General features: G+C 32.3%; 2 protein-coding genes and 1 long non-coding RNA gene across 6 annotated transcripts in view; 1 reads left to right on the forward strand and 2 right to left on the reverse strand.

Annotated features, from left to right (window-relative positions):
* Positions 1–19,736, forward strand: part of LOC129916656 (protein spartin) — a 61,318-nt gene that overhangs the window by 38,821 nt on the left and 2,761 nt on the right. The window contains exon 2 of one of the 4 annotated variants that reach the window (XM_055996751.1): positions 15,571–15,596. Coding sequence is in view for 1 of the 4 variants with exons in the window: in XM_055996749.1 (XP_055852724.1) it covers positions 16,080–16,100 (21 nt within the window). In the remaining 3 variants the exon portion in view is untranslated. The other 3 variants (XM_055996748.1, XM_055996750.1, XM_055996749.1) reach the window with 3 other exon arrangements.
* Positions 32–5,188, reverse strand: LOC129916677 (uncharacterized). The gene is made up of 4 exons (XR_008772525.1): positions 4,950–5,188; positions 4,734–4,817; positions 4,562–4,660; positions 32–157 (listed from the first exon to the last, which is right to left on the reverse strand). It is a non-coding gene; the product is annotated as an uncharacterized LOC129916677 (long non-coding RNA).
* Positions 8,891–12,873, reverse strand: LOC129916655 (mediator of RNA polymerase II transcription subunit 17). Its single transcript, XM_055996747.1, has 4 exons — positions 12,662–12,873; positions 11,283–12,596; positions 9,085–9,505; positions 8,891–9,019 (listed from the first exon to the last, which is right to left on the reverse strand). The coding sequence occupies exons 1-4, from the start codon at positions 12,766–12,768 to the stop codon at positions 8,936–8,938; spliced, it is 1,926 nt and encodes a 641-aa protein (XP_055852722.1). The 5' UTR covers positions 12,769–12,873; the 3' UTR covers positions 8,891–8,935.

Here is a 19,736-nt window from a genome sequence, read left to right on the forward strand (position 1 = left end):
ATATATAATCCACAAAAACGGGTTTATGATTTGATAATGGAAAGTAAATAGATTCTTGCTTTCGCTTTGAAAAGGCATTTTTTTGTATTAGACCAAATATTTTTTAACTTTTTTTTAATACATATTTGTGTACGTTGATGTATGAAATTTTTTTAAACTGAAATAAAAATTAAAACTATTTTCATAACAAAAAAATCAAAGAAAATTTATTTTTGCTTGATCAAGTGCTTAATAATATAAAGGTACAATACAAAATGTTTGAAACAAATCACGGAAGAGAAAACTAGCTATGTACTACATATGTATTAGGTATATTTTTGCTTAATACGGAAATTTTAAATTTGGATACTCCATGGGAAATTTCTTTAGTGAAGGAGGACAAACGATTTTTGGTGGAGCTCAACAAATGCAACTGGTTTTATATGTTGCGGTCTGAATTGGAAGATTTTAGATTATTTTTTTTAAACCTCCTTTGAAGAGTGGTCCAACAAAAACTGTTGGTGGCTAAACCTACGCAAAAAAATTCCCAATGAATCACATTTAGGGTTTGGCACCGTTTGGAAAAACCGTTATGTACACCATCTAGGCTATCCAAATTAAACTTTCTCTCATTGATGAACTTAAAAGTTTTTCCATTTTTCATCCCAGAACCTATGATTTTTGCCGAGGCGAAGGCGGGCAAGTTTATGTCTCGACAAGACCACCGGTTTTCACCATTTACCTTCGTAGGAATGGGCTTAGTTGACCTCCATTATTTAGTGCACTCAACATACTCTCACTTCCAATTTCATTTTCTCGAAAATTTCTCTTGCTGTCAAATTCTCACGAAAAATACTTCATTTTTTGTGACTTTTGGCTCTCTCTTCGACCAAAGGCTTCCTCCCTGATCGTTTTAGTTAACTATACATGTCACCTTTGTAAATTAAATTATCAATTACACAATCGGACGTTTCTAATCCTCCAGTTTTTCCCATTTACACAAGCCCTATTCATGGTAGGCCTCGATTTTGCCCATTTCTGCCTGGATCAGGGGTTTTTCACGCCTTATTTTAAAATAACCGAAAAATTTTACTTTTGAAATGGTTATAATGGGTTTAAATTCATTTTCTAACTGTTTTGCTTACTTTTGTTTACATTTCATCTCGCTAAATCTCACTTTTAGTGCAAAAATCAGATGTGTCCTTATAATTATTTCGCTCCAGACCCGGAAAAAATAACTGTATTATTGTATTCTAATGAATTAAATAAAAACAAATGGTGGGAAACAATCCCCCATATACATGTCTCCTTATTCATAAAAGAAATAAAAAATAATATCCTTTACATATCTTAAGACGAATTAAATAAATTTGTCCTTATAATTATTTCGCGGAGTGTATGTGTATTCGCGCCAAATTTCATTTCATCAAGTGTGACATCTGACATTTAAATCTATGAATGTGTGAGTGATTCTGCTTCTGATTCTGTTTTTAAAACCAGAAGAGAAATTCTCTTTTTTTCAGAATCAGAACTGTCACTTTTGCCCAATTGAACGCTTTCAGATTGCTTTTTTTTGCTTCCAGATTGCCAATTAAAAACCCCATTAATCTGTGCGGTGATAGTGTATAATGTTGTTCTGAAACCTCATTTTGAATATTGTGGTAGCTTACTTTTTTTATGCCTTCAGTACCAAAAAAATAGACTTCAAGTGCTCCAAAATAAAGCAATGAGAATAATCTTAAACTGGCTCAACGTTAACCAAAGACTATTTATGTACGCTATGCTGTTTGTTTATAAAATCAAAAATGGTATTTGCCCAATATATCTGCAAGAAAGTGTTAACACCAACGAAATCTGTGAACATATTCTAAGAAACAACAATGATTTAAGAATGCAACGCGTACGAACAGCAAGGGGACAAAGAACAATGCAGTTCATGGGATTTCAAACATTCAACAGCCTACCTGACTCTGTTAAAACTTCAGAAACTATTTTTGAACTTAGCCCTGATTTTTTAATCGTCAGTTAGACTATCAGAAGAATTAATGTCAATATAAAAAAAAAACTTTTATTCCTAGGAAAAAGCTCTAAACTGAGGTTTATCTGACTATTGAAAAATTGGCCCTTAAAACAAAAATTTTGAATTATATGTATAGTACAGGAAAGTTAGTGAAAAAACAGGCATATTGTGGAACGAAATATAGGACGGCTGAATTTTTCAAATCTGAAAGAAGGGTATTAGAAAAGCTTAAGTCCTGGTTTTCGGGACGCCACCCCCTGGCGAAATCCGCCATTTTGAAAAACGCGAATCGCTCTATATCTCCAAAACCGTGTGTCCTAGAGAAATGGTTATCAGGCCAAAGTTCTTGGAAATTTAATTATCCTTTTCTTTGTAGTACATTATTTTTCTGATCGGGCAATAGTTTTTAGGTTATGTTGTTTTAAATTTTATTTTTTCGGTTTTTTTAATTTTTTATCATTCCCGGTAATAGTAATATAATTTTTTAAACAGTAAAAGTTATAGACCATCAAATTTCCAATAGTTTGGTATATTTTTGAAAGTCATGCGATGTATGAGTCGAAAGTTATTGATCTGAAAACTGTAGTCTAAGTACAGGAAAGTTAGTAAAAAAAAAAGGCATTTTGTGGAACGAAATATAGGGAAGCTGATTTTTTCAAATCTGAAAGAAGGGTATTAGAAAACCTTAAGTCCTGGTTCTCGGGATGCCAACCGCATTAATAAATCCGCCATTTTGAAACGTGAATTGGTCTATATCTGCTACACTATTGACTTGCCCGAATAAGCTACCCAATTAAAGTTGTAGGTAATATAAATATCTTTTCTTGTGCATTCACTGTTTTTCAACGAGGACAACACTTTTGAGGTTATGTTGTTTTATTTGAAATTTTTTTGGTTTTTTTAATTTTTCTCAGTCTCTATGATAGAAACAAAATTTTTTAGTATCATAAAAGTTGGATGTTTGACTAAAAACAAAATATGTGTATCACAATAGCTGCGTTCCTTTGGAAATATTTATCTACTTTTTAGTACTAAAAACTACTTTGAACTACTTTTGCTATATTGAAAAAGTAGTTCAAAGCAGCTTTAAGTACTAAAAAGTAGATAAATATTTATAAAGGAACGCAGCTAATATTAAGTTTCATCTTATATTATATATTTTTTGAAAATATTGAAATATTATTCCGTATCTTTGGTTTGAAAAGTCATATAATCTTCAAAATTATACCAAATTAATGGAAATTTGGAAATTCTACAACTTAAATGATGCTAAAAATTACGTTTTATCATAGAGAGTGAGAAAAATTAAAAAAAAAACGAAAAAATAAAACAACATAACCTCAAAAGTGTTGTCCACGCAGAACAAAAGTGAATGCAAAAGAAAAGATATTTATATTACTTTGGTTAAGTAACTTATTCTGTCAAGCCAATAGTTAAGTGGGTAGATATAGACCAATTCGCGTTTTTTAAAATGGTGGATTTCGCCATGGTGTTGGCTTCCCAAGAACCAGGACTTAAGCTTTTCTAATACCCTTCTTTCAGATTTGAAAAAATCAGCCTCCCTATATTTCGTTCCACAAAATGCCTGTTTTTTTTACTAACTTTCCTGTACTTAGACTATAGTTTTCAGATCAATAACTTTCGACTCATACATCGCATGACTTTCAAAAATATACCAAACTATTGGAAATTTGATGGTCTATAACTTTTACTGTTTAAAAAATTATGTTGCTATAACTGTTAATGATAAAAACTTAAAAAAAAACGAAAAAATAAAATTTAAAACAACATAACCTAAAAACTATTGCCCGATCTGAAAAATAATGTACTACAAAGAAAAGGATAATTAAATGTCCAAGAACTTTGTCCTGATAACTATTTCTCTAGGACACATAGTTTTGGAGGTATAGAGCGATTCGCGTTTTTCAAAATGGCGGATTTCGCCAGGGGGGTGGCGTCCCGAAAACCAGGACTAAAGCTTTTCTAATACCCCTCTTTCAGATTTGAAAAATTCAGCCGTCCTATATTTCGTTCCACGAAAAAGTCTATCTTTCCTGTACTAGTATACGTTTAAATGTTCATTAAAATATTATGTAAAAGTGTTAAAAAGAGAAAAAATGTAGGTACCTAACTTACTTTAAGAAAATTTGTAAAATTGTAAATATTTTCTTTAAATGGCACAAGTTGCTAAATAAAACTTAACAAACAAACAAACAAAAAATCTTCCAAAACCCAATAAAAGATTTGACATGACTGGAGCTGTATAATTTTAATTTTTTACAGAATGACAGAGATACATTTTTGGGAATTCGAACATATTTTTTGTAGAATCGAATTACATAGTTGGGCCCCTGGTTTTAAGCTCCCAGTGACCCCTCTCTACCGTTCTATGAAAAAATACATTTTTTTTCCATTTCAGCATTTTTTTTTGTATGTACCTACAATGAAGTGGCATTCTGAATTGTGTCGCAAAAACATACATGAATTGAATACTTGGAATTAAGTTTTCATAATGAATTCTTGGATGAAGTCAATTTTATTTGATATTTGATACATACTTACATTTAATAACTATTTTGCTTTAAGAGAATGAAATTCACAGCCAATATAATTTTTTGCAAACTTGCCAGTTTCTGTATAGAAGAAGAATTGCAATCTCAGCTGAAAGTAAAAACAATTTAAATCCTACTTTAGTTAATAAGTTAATAAGGCTTTTCCAGAAAATTATTTTTACCTTTGCATTCCATTTCTGAGCTAGTTAAAACATGCAACAAGTCGTACAATGAATGGTTATCCATTTGGTATATTGAAAAGAAAACTGCAATAACAAAAATTAATAATAATTCAATACACAAGTTAGCAAGTAACGAATGTAAATTTAACTGAAGGAATTTTTTAGAACACAAAATAATCTCATTGAAGAAGAAAATAATGCAAACTCAGCACTCACTTGGAACAATCATTTGTTTCACTTAATGATGATGTCACTTGAGCTCTTCAGCAATTATGCCTTTTTTAATAATCCAATTGGATTTTAGTTGAAGAAACAACTTTATACAACTCTATTCTTATTTGTTATTTTTATTTCCAAAATAATAAATAAGAAAAAAAATTCAAACGGTATAATAATTACCGTCGATACTTTCTGTTCTGCTACACTCTGCAAAGTGCAAATGCCGTCTACTTCCATGTTCCATGGTATAAAAATACCATGGTCTGCTTCGGCATCTGGATCTGCATTCTGCAGACAACACAAATGGAATGAAATGGAACTAAAAATAGTTGATTCATTTATAATTCATTTGCTGTCAAGTCATTCCAGTTCCGAATTATGGAAGTTAAATTTGTTTATCCTTAAGGTGCACACAAAGAGAAGCGTTGAAGTAGACGTAAAACATGGTATAAAAAGAGGATCATTAGAAAAAACTCTGTATCCCCGACAAACAATTTTGGTTCTATAAAGCTTTACAGAAGCAATCGTTTCTTCTGTAAAGCATTATAGAAGCAAAATTGTTAGTAGGGTCGAGAATTGTCAAAACTTAAAAATGGCTACTTAATGTTTTGACAGCTGCCCATTGAAATTGTTGTTGTAAACAAATTTGGCTTGAAAATTGTTGTTGCTTTTGACTTTGCCAAATTAAACGTCAAAACCTTATTACCCCATTTTGTAAGATGGTGGCTCTAATGATCATACCTTGTCTTTTTGTACCATGGACGTAGAAGGTAGAACTACAAATGTAACGGCGAAATTATTCACTAGTGTAAAAATAAATAATAATACATCTGGAAAAATTGCCAAATGTCAATTTGACATTTTTTTCTCTGTGTGATAGTGAATAAGCACGTTCAGGAAATATTAGGCACTGAATATTTAGGCAACGTCATTTTCTGAACGGAAAATTTGAGTAAATTGCCTAAATTAGTTTGGATATGATGTTCTTGTCAAATTTTGAAATTTACTTAAGAATTTTTAGATCGCATGGGGCAGACACCAAATTTCACTTCACTTAAATAAATAAATAATATTAATTATAACCGATAATGCACATTTTACTAGTTTTTCACACAAATAAATTTAATTCTGTTAACGAAATTCTATAATTAAAAACAATCTGCTGTCATGTTGACAAAAAAACTTTCCTAAATTTTTAGGGAAAATTTTCTTGCCTAACTTTCCAGTTAGCTTTCCAATAAAATTACCTAAATTGGAAATATTTTTTTTGACAGTTGACCAATCAGAGGCCAAGAAATCACCTAAATATTTAGTGCCTAACGTTTCTGAACCTGCCCAATATTATGGATTTGGATTTATTTTTCAAACTTCAATTTCTCTACATTGAGATGTATTTTTTAAACTAGTGAATAATATGGCCGTTAAAATCGGAATAACTATTTTGGATTTGGATTTATTTTTGTCATTTGACATCCAGATGTATTTTCCAAATGAATAATATGGCCGTAAGGTAATAATTTCGCACGTCGTTAAAATTTGTGGGTCAAATTTTATTAAATCAGAGACCTTGTCAAAGTGACAAATGACGCATTTAATTTATTTTGAACAAAGAAAATTTGTAATCTTTAATTACTTATTTTTTTTTCAAATGACATTTTAGACTGTGATTAGGCTTCTTAGCAACCTGTGCCCATTGCCCATGTTCTGTAACTTTTATCACTGGCGATAAAATATTTGAATGACTTTAAAATCAATCAAATCTCATCAAAATAAAAGAAATTTTGTTCCGGATTATAATTTCTAAGTCCATAAATTCTGAATTTGAAAGAAATTTTGCTTTATTTGAGGATGAAAATGGATTTTATAGACGTTGGAAATGTTTATCGCCAGTGATAAAGTTACAGAACAGGGCCCCTGGTCTTTGTATTAAATTACATATATTCAATTGCTCCACTTAAACATTTTTATTATGTTTTTTATTTTTATTTTCTTTTCTATCATCTAGTACGCTGCTGAAGCGAAACGAAATATTCCATACAAAATTTCGTTAACGAAATCTTGAACGCAATTAATTTTGTTTTGTTTTTGTTTTTTAGTTTATTTTCTGATGTTTTTTCTTGAATTTTTTTATTTATATTTTTAATATTTTTCTTTTTCTTTGGTATTTTTTCTTTTATATGTTCCCTATTGACTTTGGAGACTTCAAAATTTTTCGTTCCGCTTCAGCAGCGTACTAGGCTTAACTGTTTATTAAAGAAGTACAAAAAAAAACCAACCAATCAAATCAAATTTTTTCGGAGGAAAACAAACGCATACATGCATATTAGGGTGGAGTGAAATTTCATCTTGTACATACCAGGGACTGGTGCCATTAGACATCAAAAGATAGCATAACAAATTTTAGCCCGATGCCAAAAAGCTAAAGGTCGAGACAAGAAAAAAATCTTATGGGAGAGGTGGGTATACTACACTTCGTATAGCGGAGGGGCAGTTAAAAAAAAAATTGATTAAATTTGGAAAAAAAATTATTAAAAATCAACGGTTATACCTTAGAGGATATAATATATGGATTGCTTGTTCCTATACCTAATACCTAATACATTGTAACGCCATATATATGTATAGGGGTCGCTGCCTTCGTTTTTCAGTGCGAGTCCGGTTCCGCAGCTGTAAATAAACACGCTTCTTGACAGTCATCTAATGAAAATAAAATGGAGGCATGCACTCATCGAAAAACTTAAAGAAACTAGAGCCCTCTATAAAAGCTTCACGGAACTAACAGCACAAGCACTCCATATATTATATCCTCTAAGGGTTATACCTAAAATAAATACTTTTTGTAAAGCCAAAAACCTAGTCTTTTCTAAAAATTTTAAATAAAGCCATTTTATGGCACAGTTTTTGAAAAATTAATTTTCAAAATCAAAATTTTGAAAACAAATTGGAAAACAAAATTTCAAACTAATTTTTTTTCAAAATTGTATGTAATTAAGGGCATTTGCTGAATCGAAACATAAATAATTTATGTTGAACATAAGCTCTTATTCCCTACTTTTTCCTCTTATTGTTTTTGAACAAAAACAGTATCCAACAATATCTTGTCATTTTCGAGAAATTAACAAAAAACCAAAACTACTTACCTTTTTCTAAGAAACCTGTTTATTTTTTGTTTGAAGTTTTCTTCTCATGGGCTTACATTTAGAGGGGTTTCACTGTATAAATATATATGATAATATTTAAAATTATTACGACTATTACGTGGAGAAATACCCTTGAAAAAATTTTTAAAAGAACAATAGAAAATCTGCTGATATTTGTACAAAAAAACTCTATACCAACCTTTAGGTTTTTTTCATTTTTTTCTGCTTTGATCGATCTGAAATTTTGTTGGTAACAAGTTCGCTGTTGACTTTGGAGACTTAAACATTTTTCGTTTCGCTTCAGCTGCATACTAGGCTTTAGACGAAAATTGATATGAGTTCCAAAATTGCAAACCCTTTAAAACCAAAACTGCGCATTTTTGTGCTCTTTGTATTCACCCTCTTCGCATTGCATACAATTTAAATTTTGTTTGCTGTAAACGGCCATATCTTCATTAATATGCGTCGTATTAGACCCAAACTTGCAAAATTTCAAAACCTCTATAAACTTCTTCGTATTATGAGTGTTGTATTCAAATACGAGATTTTTTGAGAAAGTACGTTAGGGGTCAAAATTTAAAACATAACGGTTTTTTTCTGGAGAATAAAAATATGTACTACAGTCATCGATTTTTCCAATGATATTGGTCACTATGTGTCATACCAATGGGGCGAAGCCGCCCATTCTTCTTTTAACCAAAAAATAAGACTGAATTCATTATATCAACATTTGTTCAGATATTTATGCACTTTAATTAATAAATTCTAATTTCAATTACTTTTTTTCAAATAATAATAAAATAATAATTTTCTCTCCTACCCCCTTCAACATTATACATTTTACTAAGAAGATGAACTTGTCAGACTCGCCATAAGGAATTCCATTTTATTGAGAAAACTCTTTCCTTCAATCTTGTCAAATTTCACCTACAAATCAATAAAAATGTTAGAAAAATAGTCTTTCTCTTTTGAATATAGATTAATAATCTTACTTCTTTGAAATGTCCTCCTAAATTTTCCCAAAATTTTTCAGGCACCAGGGGACTCGGAAAGAAATCTTGCCTCGGACTGCGGGCAATGAAAACTTTAACATCTATTTGTGGATCACAGCGAATTTGTACTGCAATCATACGGTCACTATTTGGTGATGCCAATAGGCAAGAACTAGCATTGCCAAGAGGTTCAACTTCTCCGATTCCCAAATGATTACTATTCGATAGTACTTGCCATGCCATGCAACGAGCTAGATTTAACAAACAAGAGATTTGATGTTGATTTATTTGGCAGAGAATCAAATCACGAAGTTCTTGAGGTTCATATGACAAGTGCATAACACGTCCATCTCGACAAATGCATTTTAGAGAGCGCTCCTTAACGTGTATTACCAATGATGTCCGATTTATTGTATCATAGCTGGAAAAAAAATATTCAAATTAATCGGCAATAAACGAAATACAAGGTAAGGAATGGATAAGCCTGAAATGGCTGATGGCTACACTTATGACCGTTTTTAAAACAAATAGAAAAATTTCTATGGCAACCAGTTTGAAAAATATTAGATTATTTTCGTTCAGTGTATTTTTAATTTCATCATCATCTTACGTTTTAGTTCACCACCACCACGAATGAATGAATTGTATAAATTTCTTTTTTTTTTATAAATTTCTACAATCTACTCACCACACAAGAAGTTAAAAGTTATTGGTACCAAATTGCAAAAAAGCCTATAATTTAATAAATTAATTTTACTGTATTATCTTAAGTTTTTTTTTCACATTTCAGTCACAAATTAAAGGTTTTTTTGTTCTGAAGTCATATTTTACAATAATTCTTCTAATACATACATATCTATTAAAAAAATGTTAAAAACGTTGAATAGTGGCTATAGAAAAAATAATTTAATTTTTTTTTTTAAATCCAAAGTAGAAAAAAATTGTTAGTTTGCTAATTTGCCAATTACCACTTAAAAGATAAAATTAGGATTGGCTAATAATATTAACTCATAATTAAATTGCGTCTAACAAATATTGGATGTTTTTCGTACCCCAATAAGATTGGGAATGCAACACGAATTTGAAAACGTACCAACATTTTTGATAAGTTTGCATTGGGCCAAATTGGCCCAATTGGGAGCGAAAATATCAATTTTTCTTTAAATCGTGATCATTAAAAGCCCTGTTCCATTGGAGGTGGTAGTCTACTATTAGTAGATGTTTTGGTTAATCTAGTACTATCATCTACTCATGCTCTTCTTCCTGAATAGATACGATTTGTATTGAATTCGTTGAAAGTGCGTTCCATTGAAAATCGCTAGTAAACTACTAGTAGTACTTTACCACCTCAAAATTCAAATAAGTCAAAATTCAGAACAAGCTGTTCCGATGTACAATTGAATGTCCACACTTAAACTGAACAAACAAATATTTTTTTCCACTTTGCATTAAAAAAAAAAGTTAAATTATTCAGTTTTAACTTTTTTTTAATGATAATGTATTATAAGAATTATTGTGAAATATAACTTAAGAAAAAAACCGATGGAATTTATGCATTTGTGACAGTAATCTGATAAAAGAATTAGAAAATATAGTAAAATAAATTCATTAAATTAAGATGCCTTCTTTCCCTTTTGGTTTTTGGTACCAATAGCTTTCTAAATACTGTAGTCTGTATATACGATAAAAACTGTTACCATTCTGAAATTCTTTTTTTCATACAACAAGTGTTTAAAATTTTTCATAAAATATTTTTTTTTTTACATTTTGCATCTGTAGTCTGTATATACGATAAAAACTGTTACCATTCTGAAATTCTTTTTTTTTTCATACAACAAGTGTTTAAAATTTTTCATGAAATATTTTTTTTTTTTTTTTACATTTTGCATCAAAAAAATAAGTTCAAAATTTTTTTAAAGGAAAGGTTCAACATTTATGAAAACTGTTATCTTCTTGTGTGGTGAGTCAATCATTGTAGAAAATTATAAAAAAAAAAAATAATTTATAAAATTCATTCATTCGTGGTTTTGGTGAATGAAAACGTAAGATGATGAAATTTAAAATACACTTAACCAAAAAAGCTAATATTTTCTAAACTGATTCCGATATTTGGTTTTAGAACAGTCATAAGTGTAGCTATCAGGCTTATCCATTATTTACCGGACACCCTGTATATTTGCAAAACTATTCAAACTTACCCATGAGTTACTATATTAATTTTAACACATGCCATTGTTGGACTGTTCATTGCATTCCAATGTGACACTATCTGCGGATCTTTCACATCTCTAGCCAATGTATCCAACACATACTGCGTCCGTTTGCGCATAAATATATGTTGTGCCTGGGCAATAATTTGCTCGAGAATAGTTTGTGTTTTTGTCATTTCAAGGAGTTCATGTCGATCGGCTGCAATTGGACCGGCCAACATGCGTCGTTTACTTGGTCCCATTGGTCCACTAGCCGGATGTGGAAACGGATGATGACTGTTTTTATGATGAACTTCACGCAACAATTGATGCAATGAATGCTCCAGAACATGATCATGATCGTTTATCGGTCCCGGTTGGCTTGAATCAAATGTTGTCGAATGACAGAGTGAGATAATTAGTTGAATTCCTGGAAGAAGTGTAGCTCTAATTTGATTGCCAACAACAACATGTGGAATGGGTGCTTGCATATGAATGGCTTCTCTGGCCAACTGACTGAAAAGTTCTTTGCAAAAAAGAACATTTTGCGCAAATTCAAGTGTCTTCTGCCACACTCCTACTTGTTGAGTTATATTCTGCCCAGTTCCCATTAGATTTACATTCGCAGTACAAAGATCTTCTTGATCTTTTTGGGTAATAACTTTGATGTAAGCAACACCTTGAAGTTCAGGTGGAACATTGACTCTCAGTGCCGACGTTGGCTTAGCCACTGGAGGTGCTACACCATTGCCGGCTCCTGTAGGAGTCGTTTCGTCATCAACTACATCTTCAGCTTTGGTAACTTCAAATGTCCCACTCATTCCAAACTTGGAACCAGCTGTCCGATAGCTAAGATCTCCAATGATGGCATTGGAAACCTTTTTCAAACGCCAATTCTGTCTGAGTCGCAATAGTTCGATATGGAAGTCGGCAACATTTCGATTTCTTTGCTCACTTTGGCAACTGCGAAGCCTTTCAGCTCCATTAAGAAGCACATTCGCTGCTTGACTTAGTGCTTTTTTACGAGCATAAACTTGAATGATAGGTTTGGTGTCTTCGGGTTCTTCTGGAACGGGATCTAATACTAAATAGCGCTTGTCTTTTGCAATTGAAATTACATCAGACAATACACAAATTTCAGTAAGAGCATCTTTTAGTTTGTTGCGTACGGAGTCCCATGGCCAAAGGCTAGGCTGAAATTGTGATGGATCTTTTAATTCTTCTTCAGATAATTTGTCTTCTTTTTTCAGATCATCAAGAGATGTTTTGCTGAAATCTATACGTGCTGCACATTTTGTTAAGGTCTCTGAGAGTGTAGGTGGTCTGGAAATGTTATAATTTGTGAAAATTATTGATAAAAACGCCGGCCATAGGGTTATTGAACTTACGGTTGGTATATCTCTGTTCCGTCGTAAGTAATTTCTTGTATTTGATTTTCACATGGTGCTTCAACGGAAACATTTACAGAATTTGTCATATTCATTGTATAACTCATTTGAAAATCTAGTTTAGTTTAAAAATTAATTTTATAAAATAATAAATAGAGCTAGATTTCTCCTTATCAAAAGACGCGCAGTAAACAATTTTGTGACTTGTCAAAAAAAAAAAATGACAGGTGTCAAGTGAGTTTGACATTTGTCTTGAAGCTTTTAATGTAGATATGTTTGATTCGAATATGCAACTTGTTTCTATGCTAGATACGTTTGATTTGAATATAGAACATGTTCTTAAAAGCTGCCGATAGCGTTTTTGTCGACGCGACTTTTACGTTTACACACAGTCTAACCGTTCGCGTACACTAAAACCGAATTATCGGCCGATATCGGGTCGGAACTACTCGGACGACTTTCTCGGACGACTTTCTCGGACGATCGTCTGCATACACTGCTTCCGATCTAGGACGTCGCTGCCGGTCTGTAGTCTGTGCCTACGTTCTGTAACTTAAGCCTGGTACGCTGCTCGCGCTAAATTTTAGCTGAGATAAAATTCCCATACAAGTTATCGATAACTTGTATGGGATCCATTTTATCTTGGCTAAAAATTTTCGATAATTTGTATGGGAGCTAAAATTTAGCGCGAGCAGCGTACCAGGCTTTAGTCGAGAACTTCTCGCATCGAAAAATTTTGAAACAAAAATTCCATAGATACGTTTCTCTATTTGGAAAAATAACCTGTGTCTGTATCTCGATGTGAAAAGCACCCCTGTAAATTTTTTATTCCATTGGAATTATTGGAAACTGTCAAAAAAAGGGAAAATATTTGTACCTTTGGCCATCAAAGGTCATATAGACATAGAGTTTTACAAGAAATATCCCAAGGCTCGATAGTCCGAAGGTAGAGCAGTCGGTCAGCGAGTGGAGGGTACCGAGTTCAAGTCGCAGTTAGGGCATGTAATTTTTCCTTTTTTTTTTTTCTTTAATATTCTTTTTTTTATTTTAAAAATTTAAGTGATACAAAAATAAATTACCGTGAACACTATTTCAGAAGTAACATCTCTTATTTAAAGCCTGGTACGCTGCTCGCGCTAAATTTTAGCTGAGATAAAATTCCCATACAAGTTATCGATAACTTGTATGGGATCCATTTTATCTCGGCTAAAAATTTTCGATAATTTGTATGGGAGCTAAAATTTAGCGCGAGCAGCGTACCAGGCTTAATGTAAGATTATCAAATTTTTTTCAAATATCTTACTTTCTCGCATCCTTTTTGCTTGTGAGTAATTTTGGCAGTTCAAGCCTGGTACGCTGCTCGCGCTAAATTTTAGCTCCCATACAAATTATCGAAAATTTTTAGCCGAGATAAAATGGATCCCATACAAGTTATCGATAACTTGTATGGGATCCATTTTATCTCGGCTAAAAATTTTCGATAATTTGTATGGGAGCTAAAATTTAGCGCGAGCAGCGTACCAGGCTTAAAACAAAAACAACATGTTTTCTATTGGGATCATTTTTATTGAACCAAACTTTAGTTTTAATTCTGGTCAATAGAATATTTCTTTTATTATTCGATAGGGAGACAAAAAAAAGCGATAGAGCATGAAGCCTGGTACGTAGCTCGCGCTAAATTTTAGCTCCCATACAAATTATCGAAAAATTTTAGCCGAGCTAAAATATATCCCATACAAATTATCGATAACTTGTATGGAAATTTTATCTCGGCTAAAATTTAGCGCGAAAAGCTTGAGTTGGCAAATGAACAAATATAGCCTGGTACGCTGCTCGCGCTAAATTTTAGCTCCCATACAAATTATCGAAAATTTTTAGCCGAGATAAAATGGATCCCATACAAGTTATCGATAACTTGTATGGGAATTTTATCTCAGCTAAATTTTAGCGCGAGCAGCGTACCAGGCTTATAAGCGAAAAAGAGATGAAAATAGAAATCCGTTTCAATTTGATTCAGATCGTTTAATTTTGTAATCATGATCTATATGGACTATTGATAAAACGCATGATTAATCTAGGTGCTATTTATTTTCCATCCATCTAGAAAACTATCTCGCTAAATTTTAGCTCCCATACAAATTATCGAAAATTTTTAGCCGAGATAAAATGGATCCCATACAAGTTATCGATAACTTGTATGGGAATTTTATCTCAGCTAAATTTTAGCGCGAGCAGCGTACCAGGCTTATAAGCGAAAAAGAGATGAAAATAGAAATCCGTTTCAATTTGATTCAGATCGTTTAATTTTGTAATCATGATCTATATGGACTATTGATAAAACGCATGATTAATCTAGGTGCTATTTATTTTCCATCCATCTAGAAAACTAGATCGAAAACTGAAAATTTTATAGTTAAGCCTGGTACGCTGCTCGCGCTAAATTTTAGCTGAGATAAAATTCCCATACAAGTTATCGATAATTTGTATGGGATCCATTTTAGCTCAGATAAAAATTTTCGATAATTTGTATGGGAGCTAAAATTTAGCGCGAGCAGCGTACCAGGCTTTAAACAAAAGTATCAGCGAAAATGTCCACTTTGTATGGACTCGTCTGTTAAACCAAATGCACCAAAAGCTCTAATAGCTTTTTGTGCATTTTTGTTTTTGATAAACAAATCATACGTCATAAAACTGACATCTTCTTACTATGAGCTTTCCATTCCGGGCCATTTTTGTGCCACTTCATGTTCATCTCTCATCACAGTCACAGTACGTACATACATTATACAAAGATTTGTTTCAAAAGTCTTTTTGTTTTCTATTCCAAAATGAAAATAAGTGTTAATTAATCTTATTTATAGCAAGTTAATTTCCACAAAATTCTTACTAAAGACATTCCAACTTCTCTCACTCCAGGAAAAGTCATCAATAATCGGTATGTAAGAAAAACAAAAAATTTTCCTTCAAAACCTTGACTTTATTTTGTGTTCTTTGGACTAATTTGAGTTCATCAACACACCTTAAAATGTCCGAAAAACAAGTACAATTTTGATGCAAATTAGCACATGGCCTTTAATCTAGGCAGTGACGTAGAAACCCAAACAATTTTCATTTTGGGAATAAAATAAACAAGGCACAAATAAAACTTTCAGAAAAGACAACTAAAGTACCTACCATAAATATAGCCTTCAAGAGTTTAATTTCTCAACTTGAGAGTCATCTGCGAAGAAACATAATTTAATAGATTGTTGGGATGTTGGGTCAGGACAGGATGTTGGACTAAATCCAATTTCGAGAAAAGCTATTCGACGACACTAGACAGAAAGTTTTGTCAATTGAATGAATCAGTGTTATTTCAATTTTTGTTAGTAATAATTAAAATTTTACGGTCGGTGCTTTTTATAAATTGTGCAACGAGATGTATTTTATATTAAATAAAGTAAGCCGTAATCATATTTTGTTACACTTGCCTAAGCAATATGGCGTGGTTTTAGTTTTAGCTTATTCTATTATAGCTTTAATGAATATACCTGATACCTAGTGTGGTTGAAGTAAAATGCCCAGTTGCACTTGAGGTCATTACCTTACTATTAGCGCTCCATTCAATTTATTCTTGTCAGATTTTTGGTCAATATGTTAGCTTATTTGTATGGAAAAGATTTTCAAAATAAAAAAACTATTCTTCCTATACATCTTGTTCGACGCTATTATTATCCGATATCGAGAGAATTATTATAAATGTAGCTCTCCCGAGTATCTGCTTCGAACAAGTGCTTCACATGTGAAATTCCTTGTTGAACTGAGAAGGGGACAAGCTTCCCGGTTTTCGATTTATCCATATATGTCTTATTTTCTTGTTTTCCTGTTTTTTTTTTCGACCGTTTCGGAACGTTGCAAATCGGCAGTTGTTGACAAGAGTAATCTTTAGTTCGATTTCACCCCCGGTGTTGTTGTAAGTGGTTATAGTGGAGCCTATGTAGTCCTAAGTCCTTTATACTATCTCGAAATTATAATTGTCCATGGTGAGTTTTGCCTAATAGGTCAATGAGGAGTGGATAGCGGATACTTGGATTTGCTCTTATTGACCGTTAAACCCATTTTTTTCACTTCCGCTTCGATGCTTTCAAAAGCGCTACTGACATCAAGCTGTGTTCTTGGGATTATGACAATATCAACATTTATGCAAGCAGCTGGACGGACTTTTAAAAACTGATGCCACTTGTTGGCGTTAGATTTATGTAGTATTCTTCCAAGGATAATGTTAAAGAAGTCGGATGACAGCGCGTCGCCCTTCAAAAACCTTTTTTGACATCATAATTATCGGTGAGTTCTTTGCCGAAACTGTTTAAGCCACGTACATTCTATATCGTCATCCTGCGAGCCTGGCAAGCATGCAAATGCTAGACATGGCAACATGCAGCTCGTCTCTATATTATAATTCTGTTATGATTTTATGTTTCTCGTTTTTTTTTTCTGGTCCTTCGTCAAAGTGTTGACGATGGGCTTAAAACGTTCATATGATACGGCAAAGAGAACCTCCGTAGTTGTCGCACTTTAGAAGGTCTCTTTTTTTTAAGAATCGGGCTCACAATGTTAAGGTTCATTCTGCGGGTATGTTTTTTTCTGACAGTATTCGGTAGATGGTGCAAACCTAATCTCAACTAGGTCTTCTCCTGCTGCTTTAAACAGGTCGACTGCAAAATCTGTAAGCTTCACCCGCTTTATTCGACTTAAGTTTGGATATGACTTTCTTCACTTCGTCCAAGTTTGGAGAACGGAAATGCCGGCAACACTTCGTCGCCCGAGAATTGTTTTGTTTTGTTTTTGGAAAATCGCATTCAAAGGTTTGCGTTGCTAAAAAAACAAAATAGCGATGAAGTTTTTTTCAACTTTTAATAGAATTTTTTGTGGGATATCTTTTTCTTATTTTTTTTAGTTAAAACTCTATTGTTTTTCAAATTATTATGGTTTGTCGTAAACTCATTTTTTACGAAAAATCAATATTAATGTGATGCTTATTTTGTTAATATGGACAAAATGAAAACTAATTATCTCAGTAACGGTACACGATAGAAAAAATCTGACAACAGAACTGAAAAGAGCTCATTACTACATATCCAGTTTAAAAAAAGTACATTTTGGCGTTTGCGACAAAACAATACTCGGACGACGACTTCTATTAATCCAATTCTCCTCCTTCGGAGGACACAAAATCACTTATGCTGTGACTCTTTCTCGTGGGACTAGTCAAGGTTTTTAAAAGCCGTCGTCGTTTCAATCTTGCTGATTGCTTAAGTTTGTTATATTATAAACAATTCCTACTTTTGATTTTAAGATGAAAATTCTGAAATATAATACGCCCTAATCGTTTCCACTTCCATTTTTATTTTTGTGGCACTGAACTACCGAAAATATGTTTTCAGAAAACTAGAATCAAACCATTGAGGGTATATACAAACAACACCTCAATGCCTCAACTGAACAATATTGGTCTGGGTGGTTACTGAAGAGCAACACTTGCCACACAGCATATATAATAATCGATTTATTCCAGCTGAGATTTTTAAAAGCAAACATCTCATGAGAGATCATTAGGTTTGACGCTGTGCGATCTCTTGCTTTTTGTTTTTTTTTTTTTAATCTTGCGCTTCCGCCAATAAGCAATTTACAATTCCAAGGCTCAAGGCCTAGAGCAATTACAATGCTTGTCAAAAAGTCAACAACATTTTCATCAGAGCCGCGTGGCCATTTGCTGAATATCACTCATTCTTTCTTAACAATATAGCTGCGTTCTTTTGGGAGTATTTAAAGCTGTTTTGAACTATGTACTTTTTAAATAGAGTAAGTGTAGCTGAAAGCAACTTTAAGTACTTTTTTTTTACACTATCAGTTCATAGCCGAAGAGCGCTTATATCAAGCACCGTCTTGTGACCATTTGCCAACACATAACTGTTTTATCCGGCTCATCACTTAGTGCAGTGTTAGTAGTTAGTAAGCAAATAATAACTACAAAAAACGTGCACTAAGAAAAAAACATTGAATTCAATATTAAATGAAACAAACATTAAAGAAATACAAACAAAATAATTACTTGAGCAACAAAAAAGACATAAAAACAAACACAAACATTTATGAGCTTGGTACACTGGTTTTTAAGACAGTTTTTAATCTATTTTTATTAAAGTTTAAATCAAAAAGGTTTGAATTTAAATTTAAAAGTTTGCACATGTGTGTTAAAGGTTCATGCAAGCCATAATTTGTTCGGTGTGGTGGAATATTCATTAAATCCAAGCATCGGAGGCTATAAGCACCCCCTCGATAGTTAAAACCAACAGAATTAAGTAAATTTGATGCATCAATTACGCCTGTGATTAACTGGTGAATGAAGATTATGTCATTGTTAACCCTCCTTTGAGCCAAAGTTTGAATCTGAAGGAGATTAATTCGATGTTCATAAGGAGGAAGATTATAAGGATCAGACCATGGCAGTCCTTTTAAGGCGAAACGAATGAAATTACGTTGTACTGATTCCAGTCTTACATTATGGGTCTCGTAAAAAGGAGTCCAGACTTGCGATGCGTACTCAAGTACTAAGCAGTAGATAAATGCCCTCAAAAGAACGCACCTAATATCACAAAAATAATTATTTATTTTGATATTAAAATTAAAGAGTGTGTCGTTATTGGAACACTTTATATACTAAGTTCTCCAATGTTTTTAATCTTGAACAGTGTTTAAATGTTTAACATTCTAATTCTTATAATAGCTGATTCATTGCTTTCGTCGTGAATCTTGTTTCATAATTAAACAATAACAATAAAACTTACATAATTCAAATTAATGATTATTTTTTTCTTTCTTTGTGTTTGGCAAAGAAAACAAAAAAAAACAAGTCAAAATATTTGATGTCATTTATACAAGCACATATAAACATTCGAGATATTAACACGAATATTATGATAAAGTAACTATCGTGATCTTGATTAAAATACGAATTTAATGTATTTTTGTATTGGATGCAAAGTTCAACTTTATATTTGATCATAATTATTGTTCTTAGCGTAATCTTGTTTAT

Source organism: Episyrphus balteatus, chromosome 3 (assembly GCF_945859705.1).
Source record: "Episyrphus balteatus chromosome 3, idEpiBalt1.1, whole genome shotgun sequence".
NCBI lineage: Eukaryota > Metazoa > Arthropoda > Insecta > Diptera > Syrphidae > Episyrphus > Episyrphus balteatus.

What these genes read in the sequence shown, in the direction of transcription:
- LOC129916655 (XM_055996747.1), bottom strand. Translation starts at nt 12,768, where the DNA reads ATGAGTTATACAATGAATATGACAAATTCTGTAAATGTTTCCGTTGAA. An exon ending in GGAACAGAGATATACCAACC is followed by an intron (nt 12,597 to 12,661) that starts GTAAGTTCAATA and finishes TAACATTTCCAG; the next exon opens with ACCACCTACACTCTCAGAGA. An exon ending in TAGGAGGACATTTCAAAGAA is followed by an intron (nt 9,020 to 9,084) that starts GTAAGATTATTA and finishes ATTGATTTGTAG; the next exon opens with GTGAAATTTGACAAGATTGA.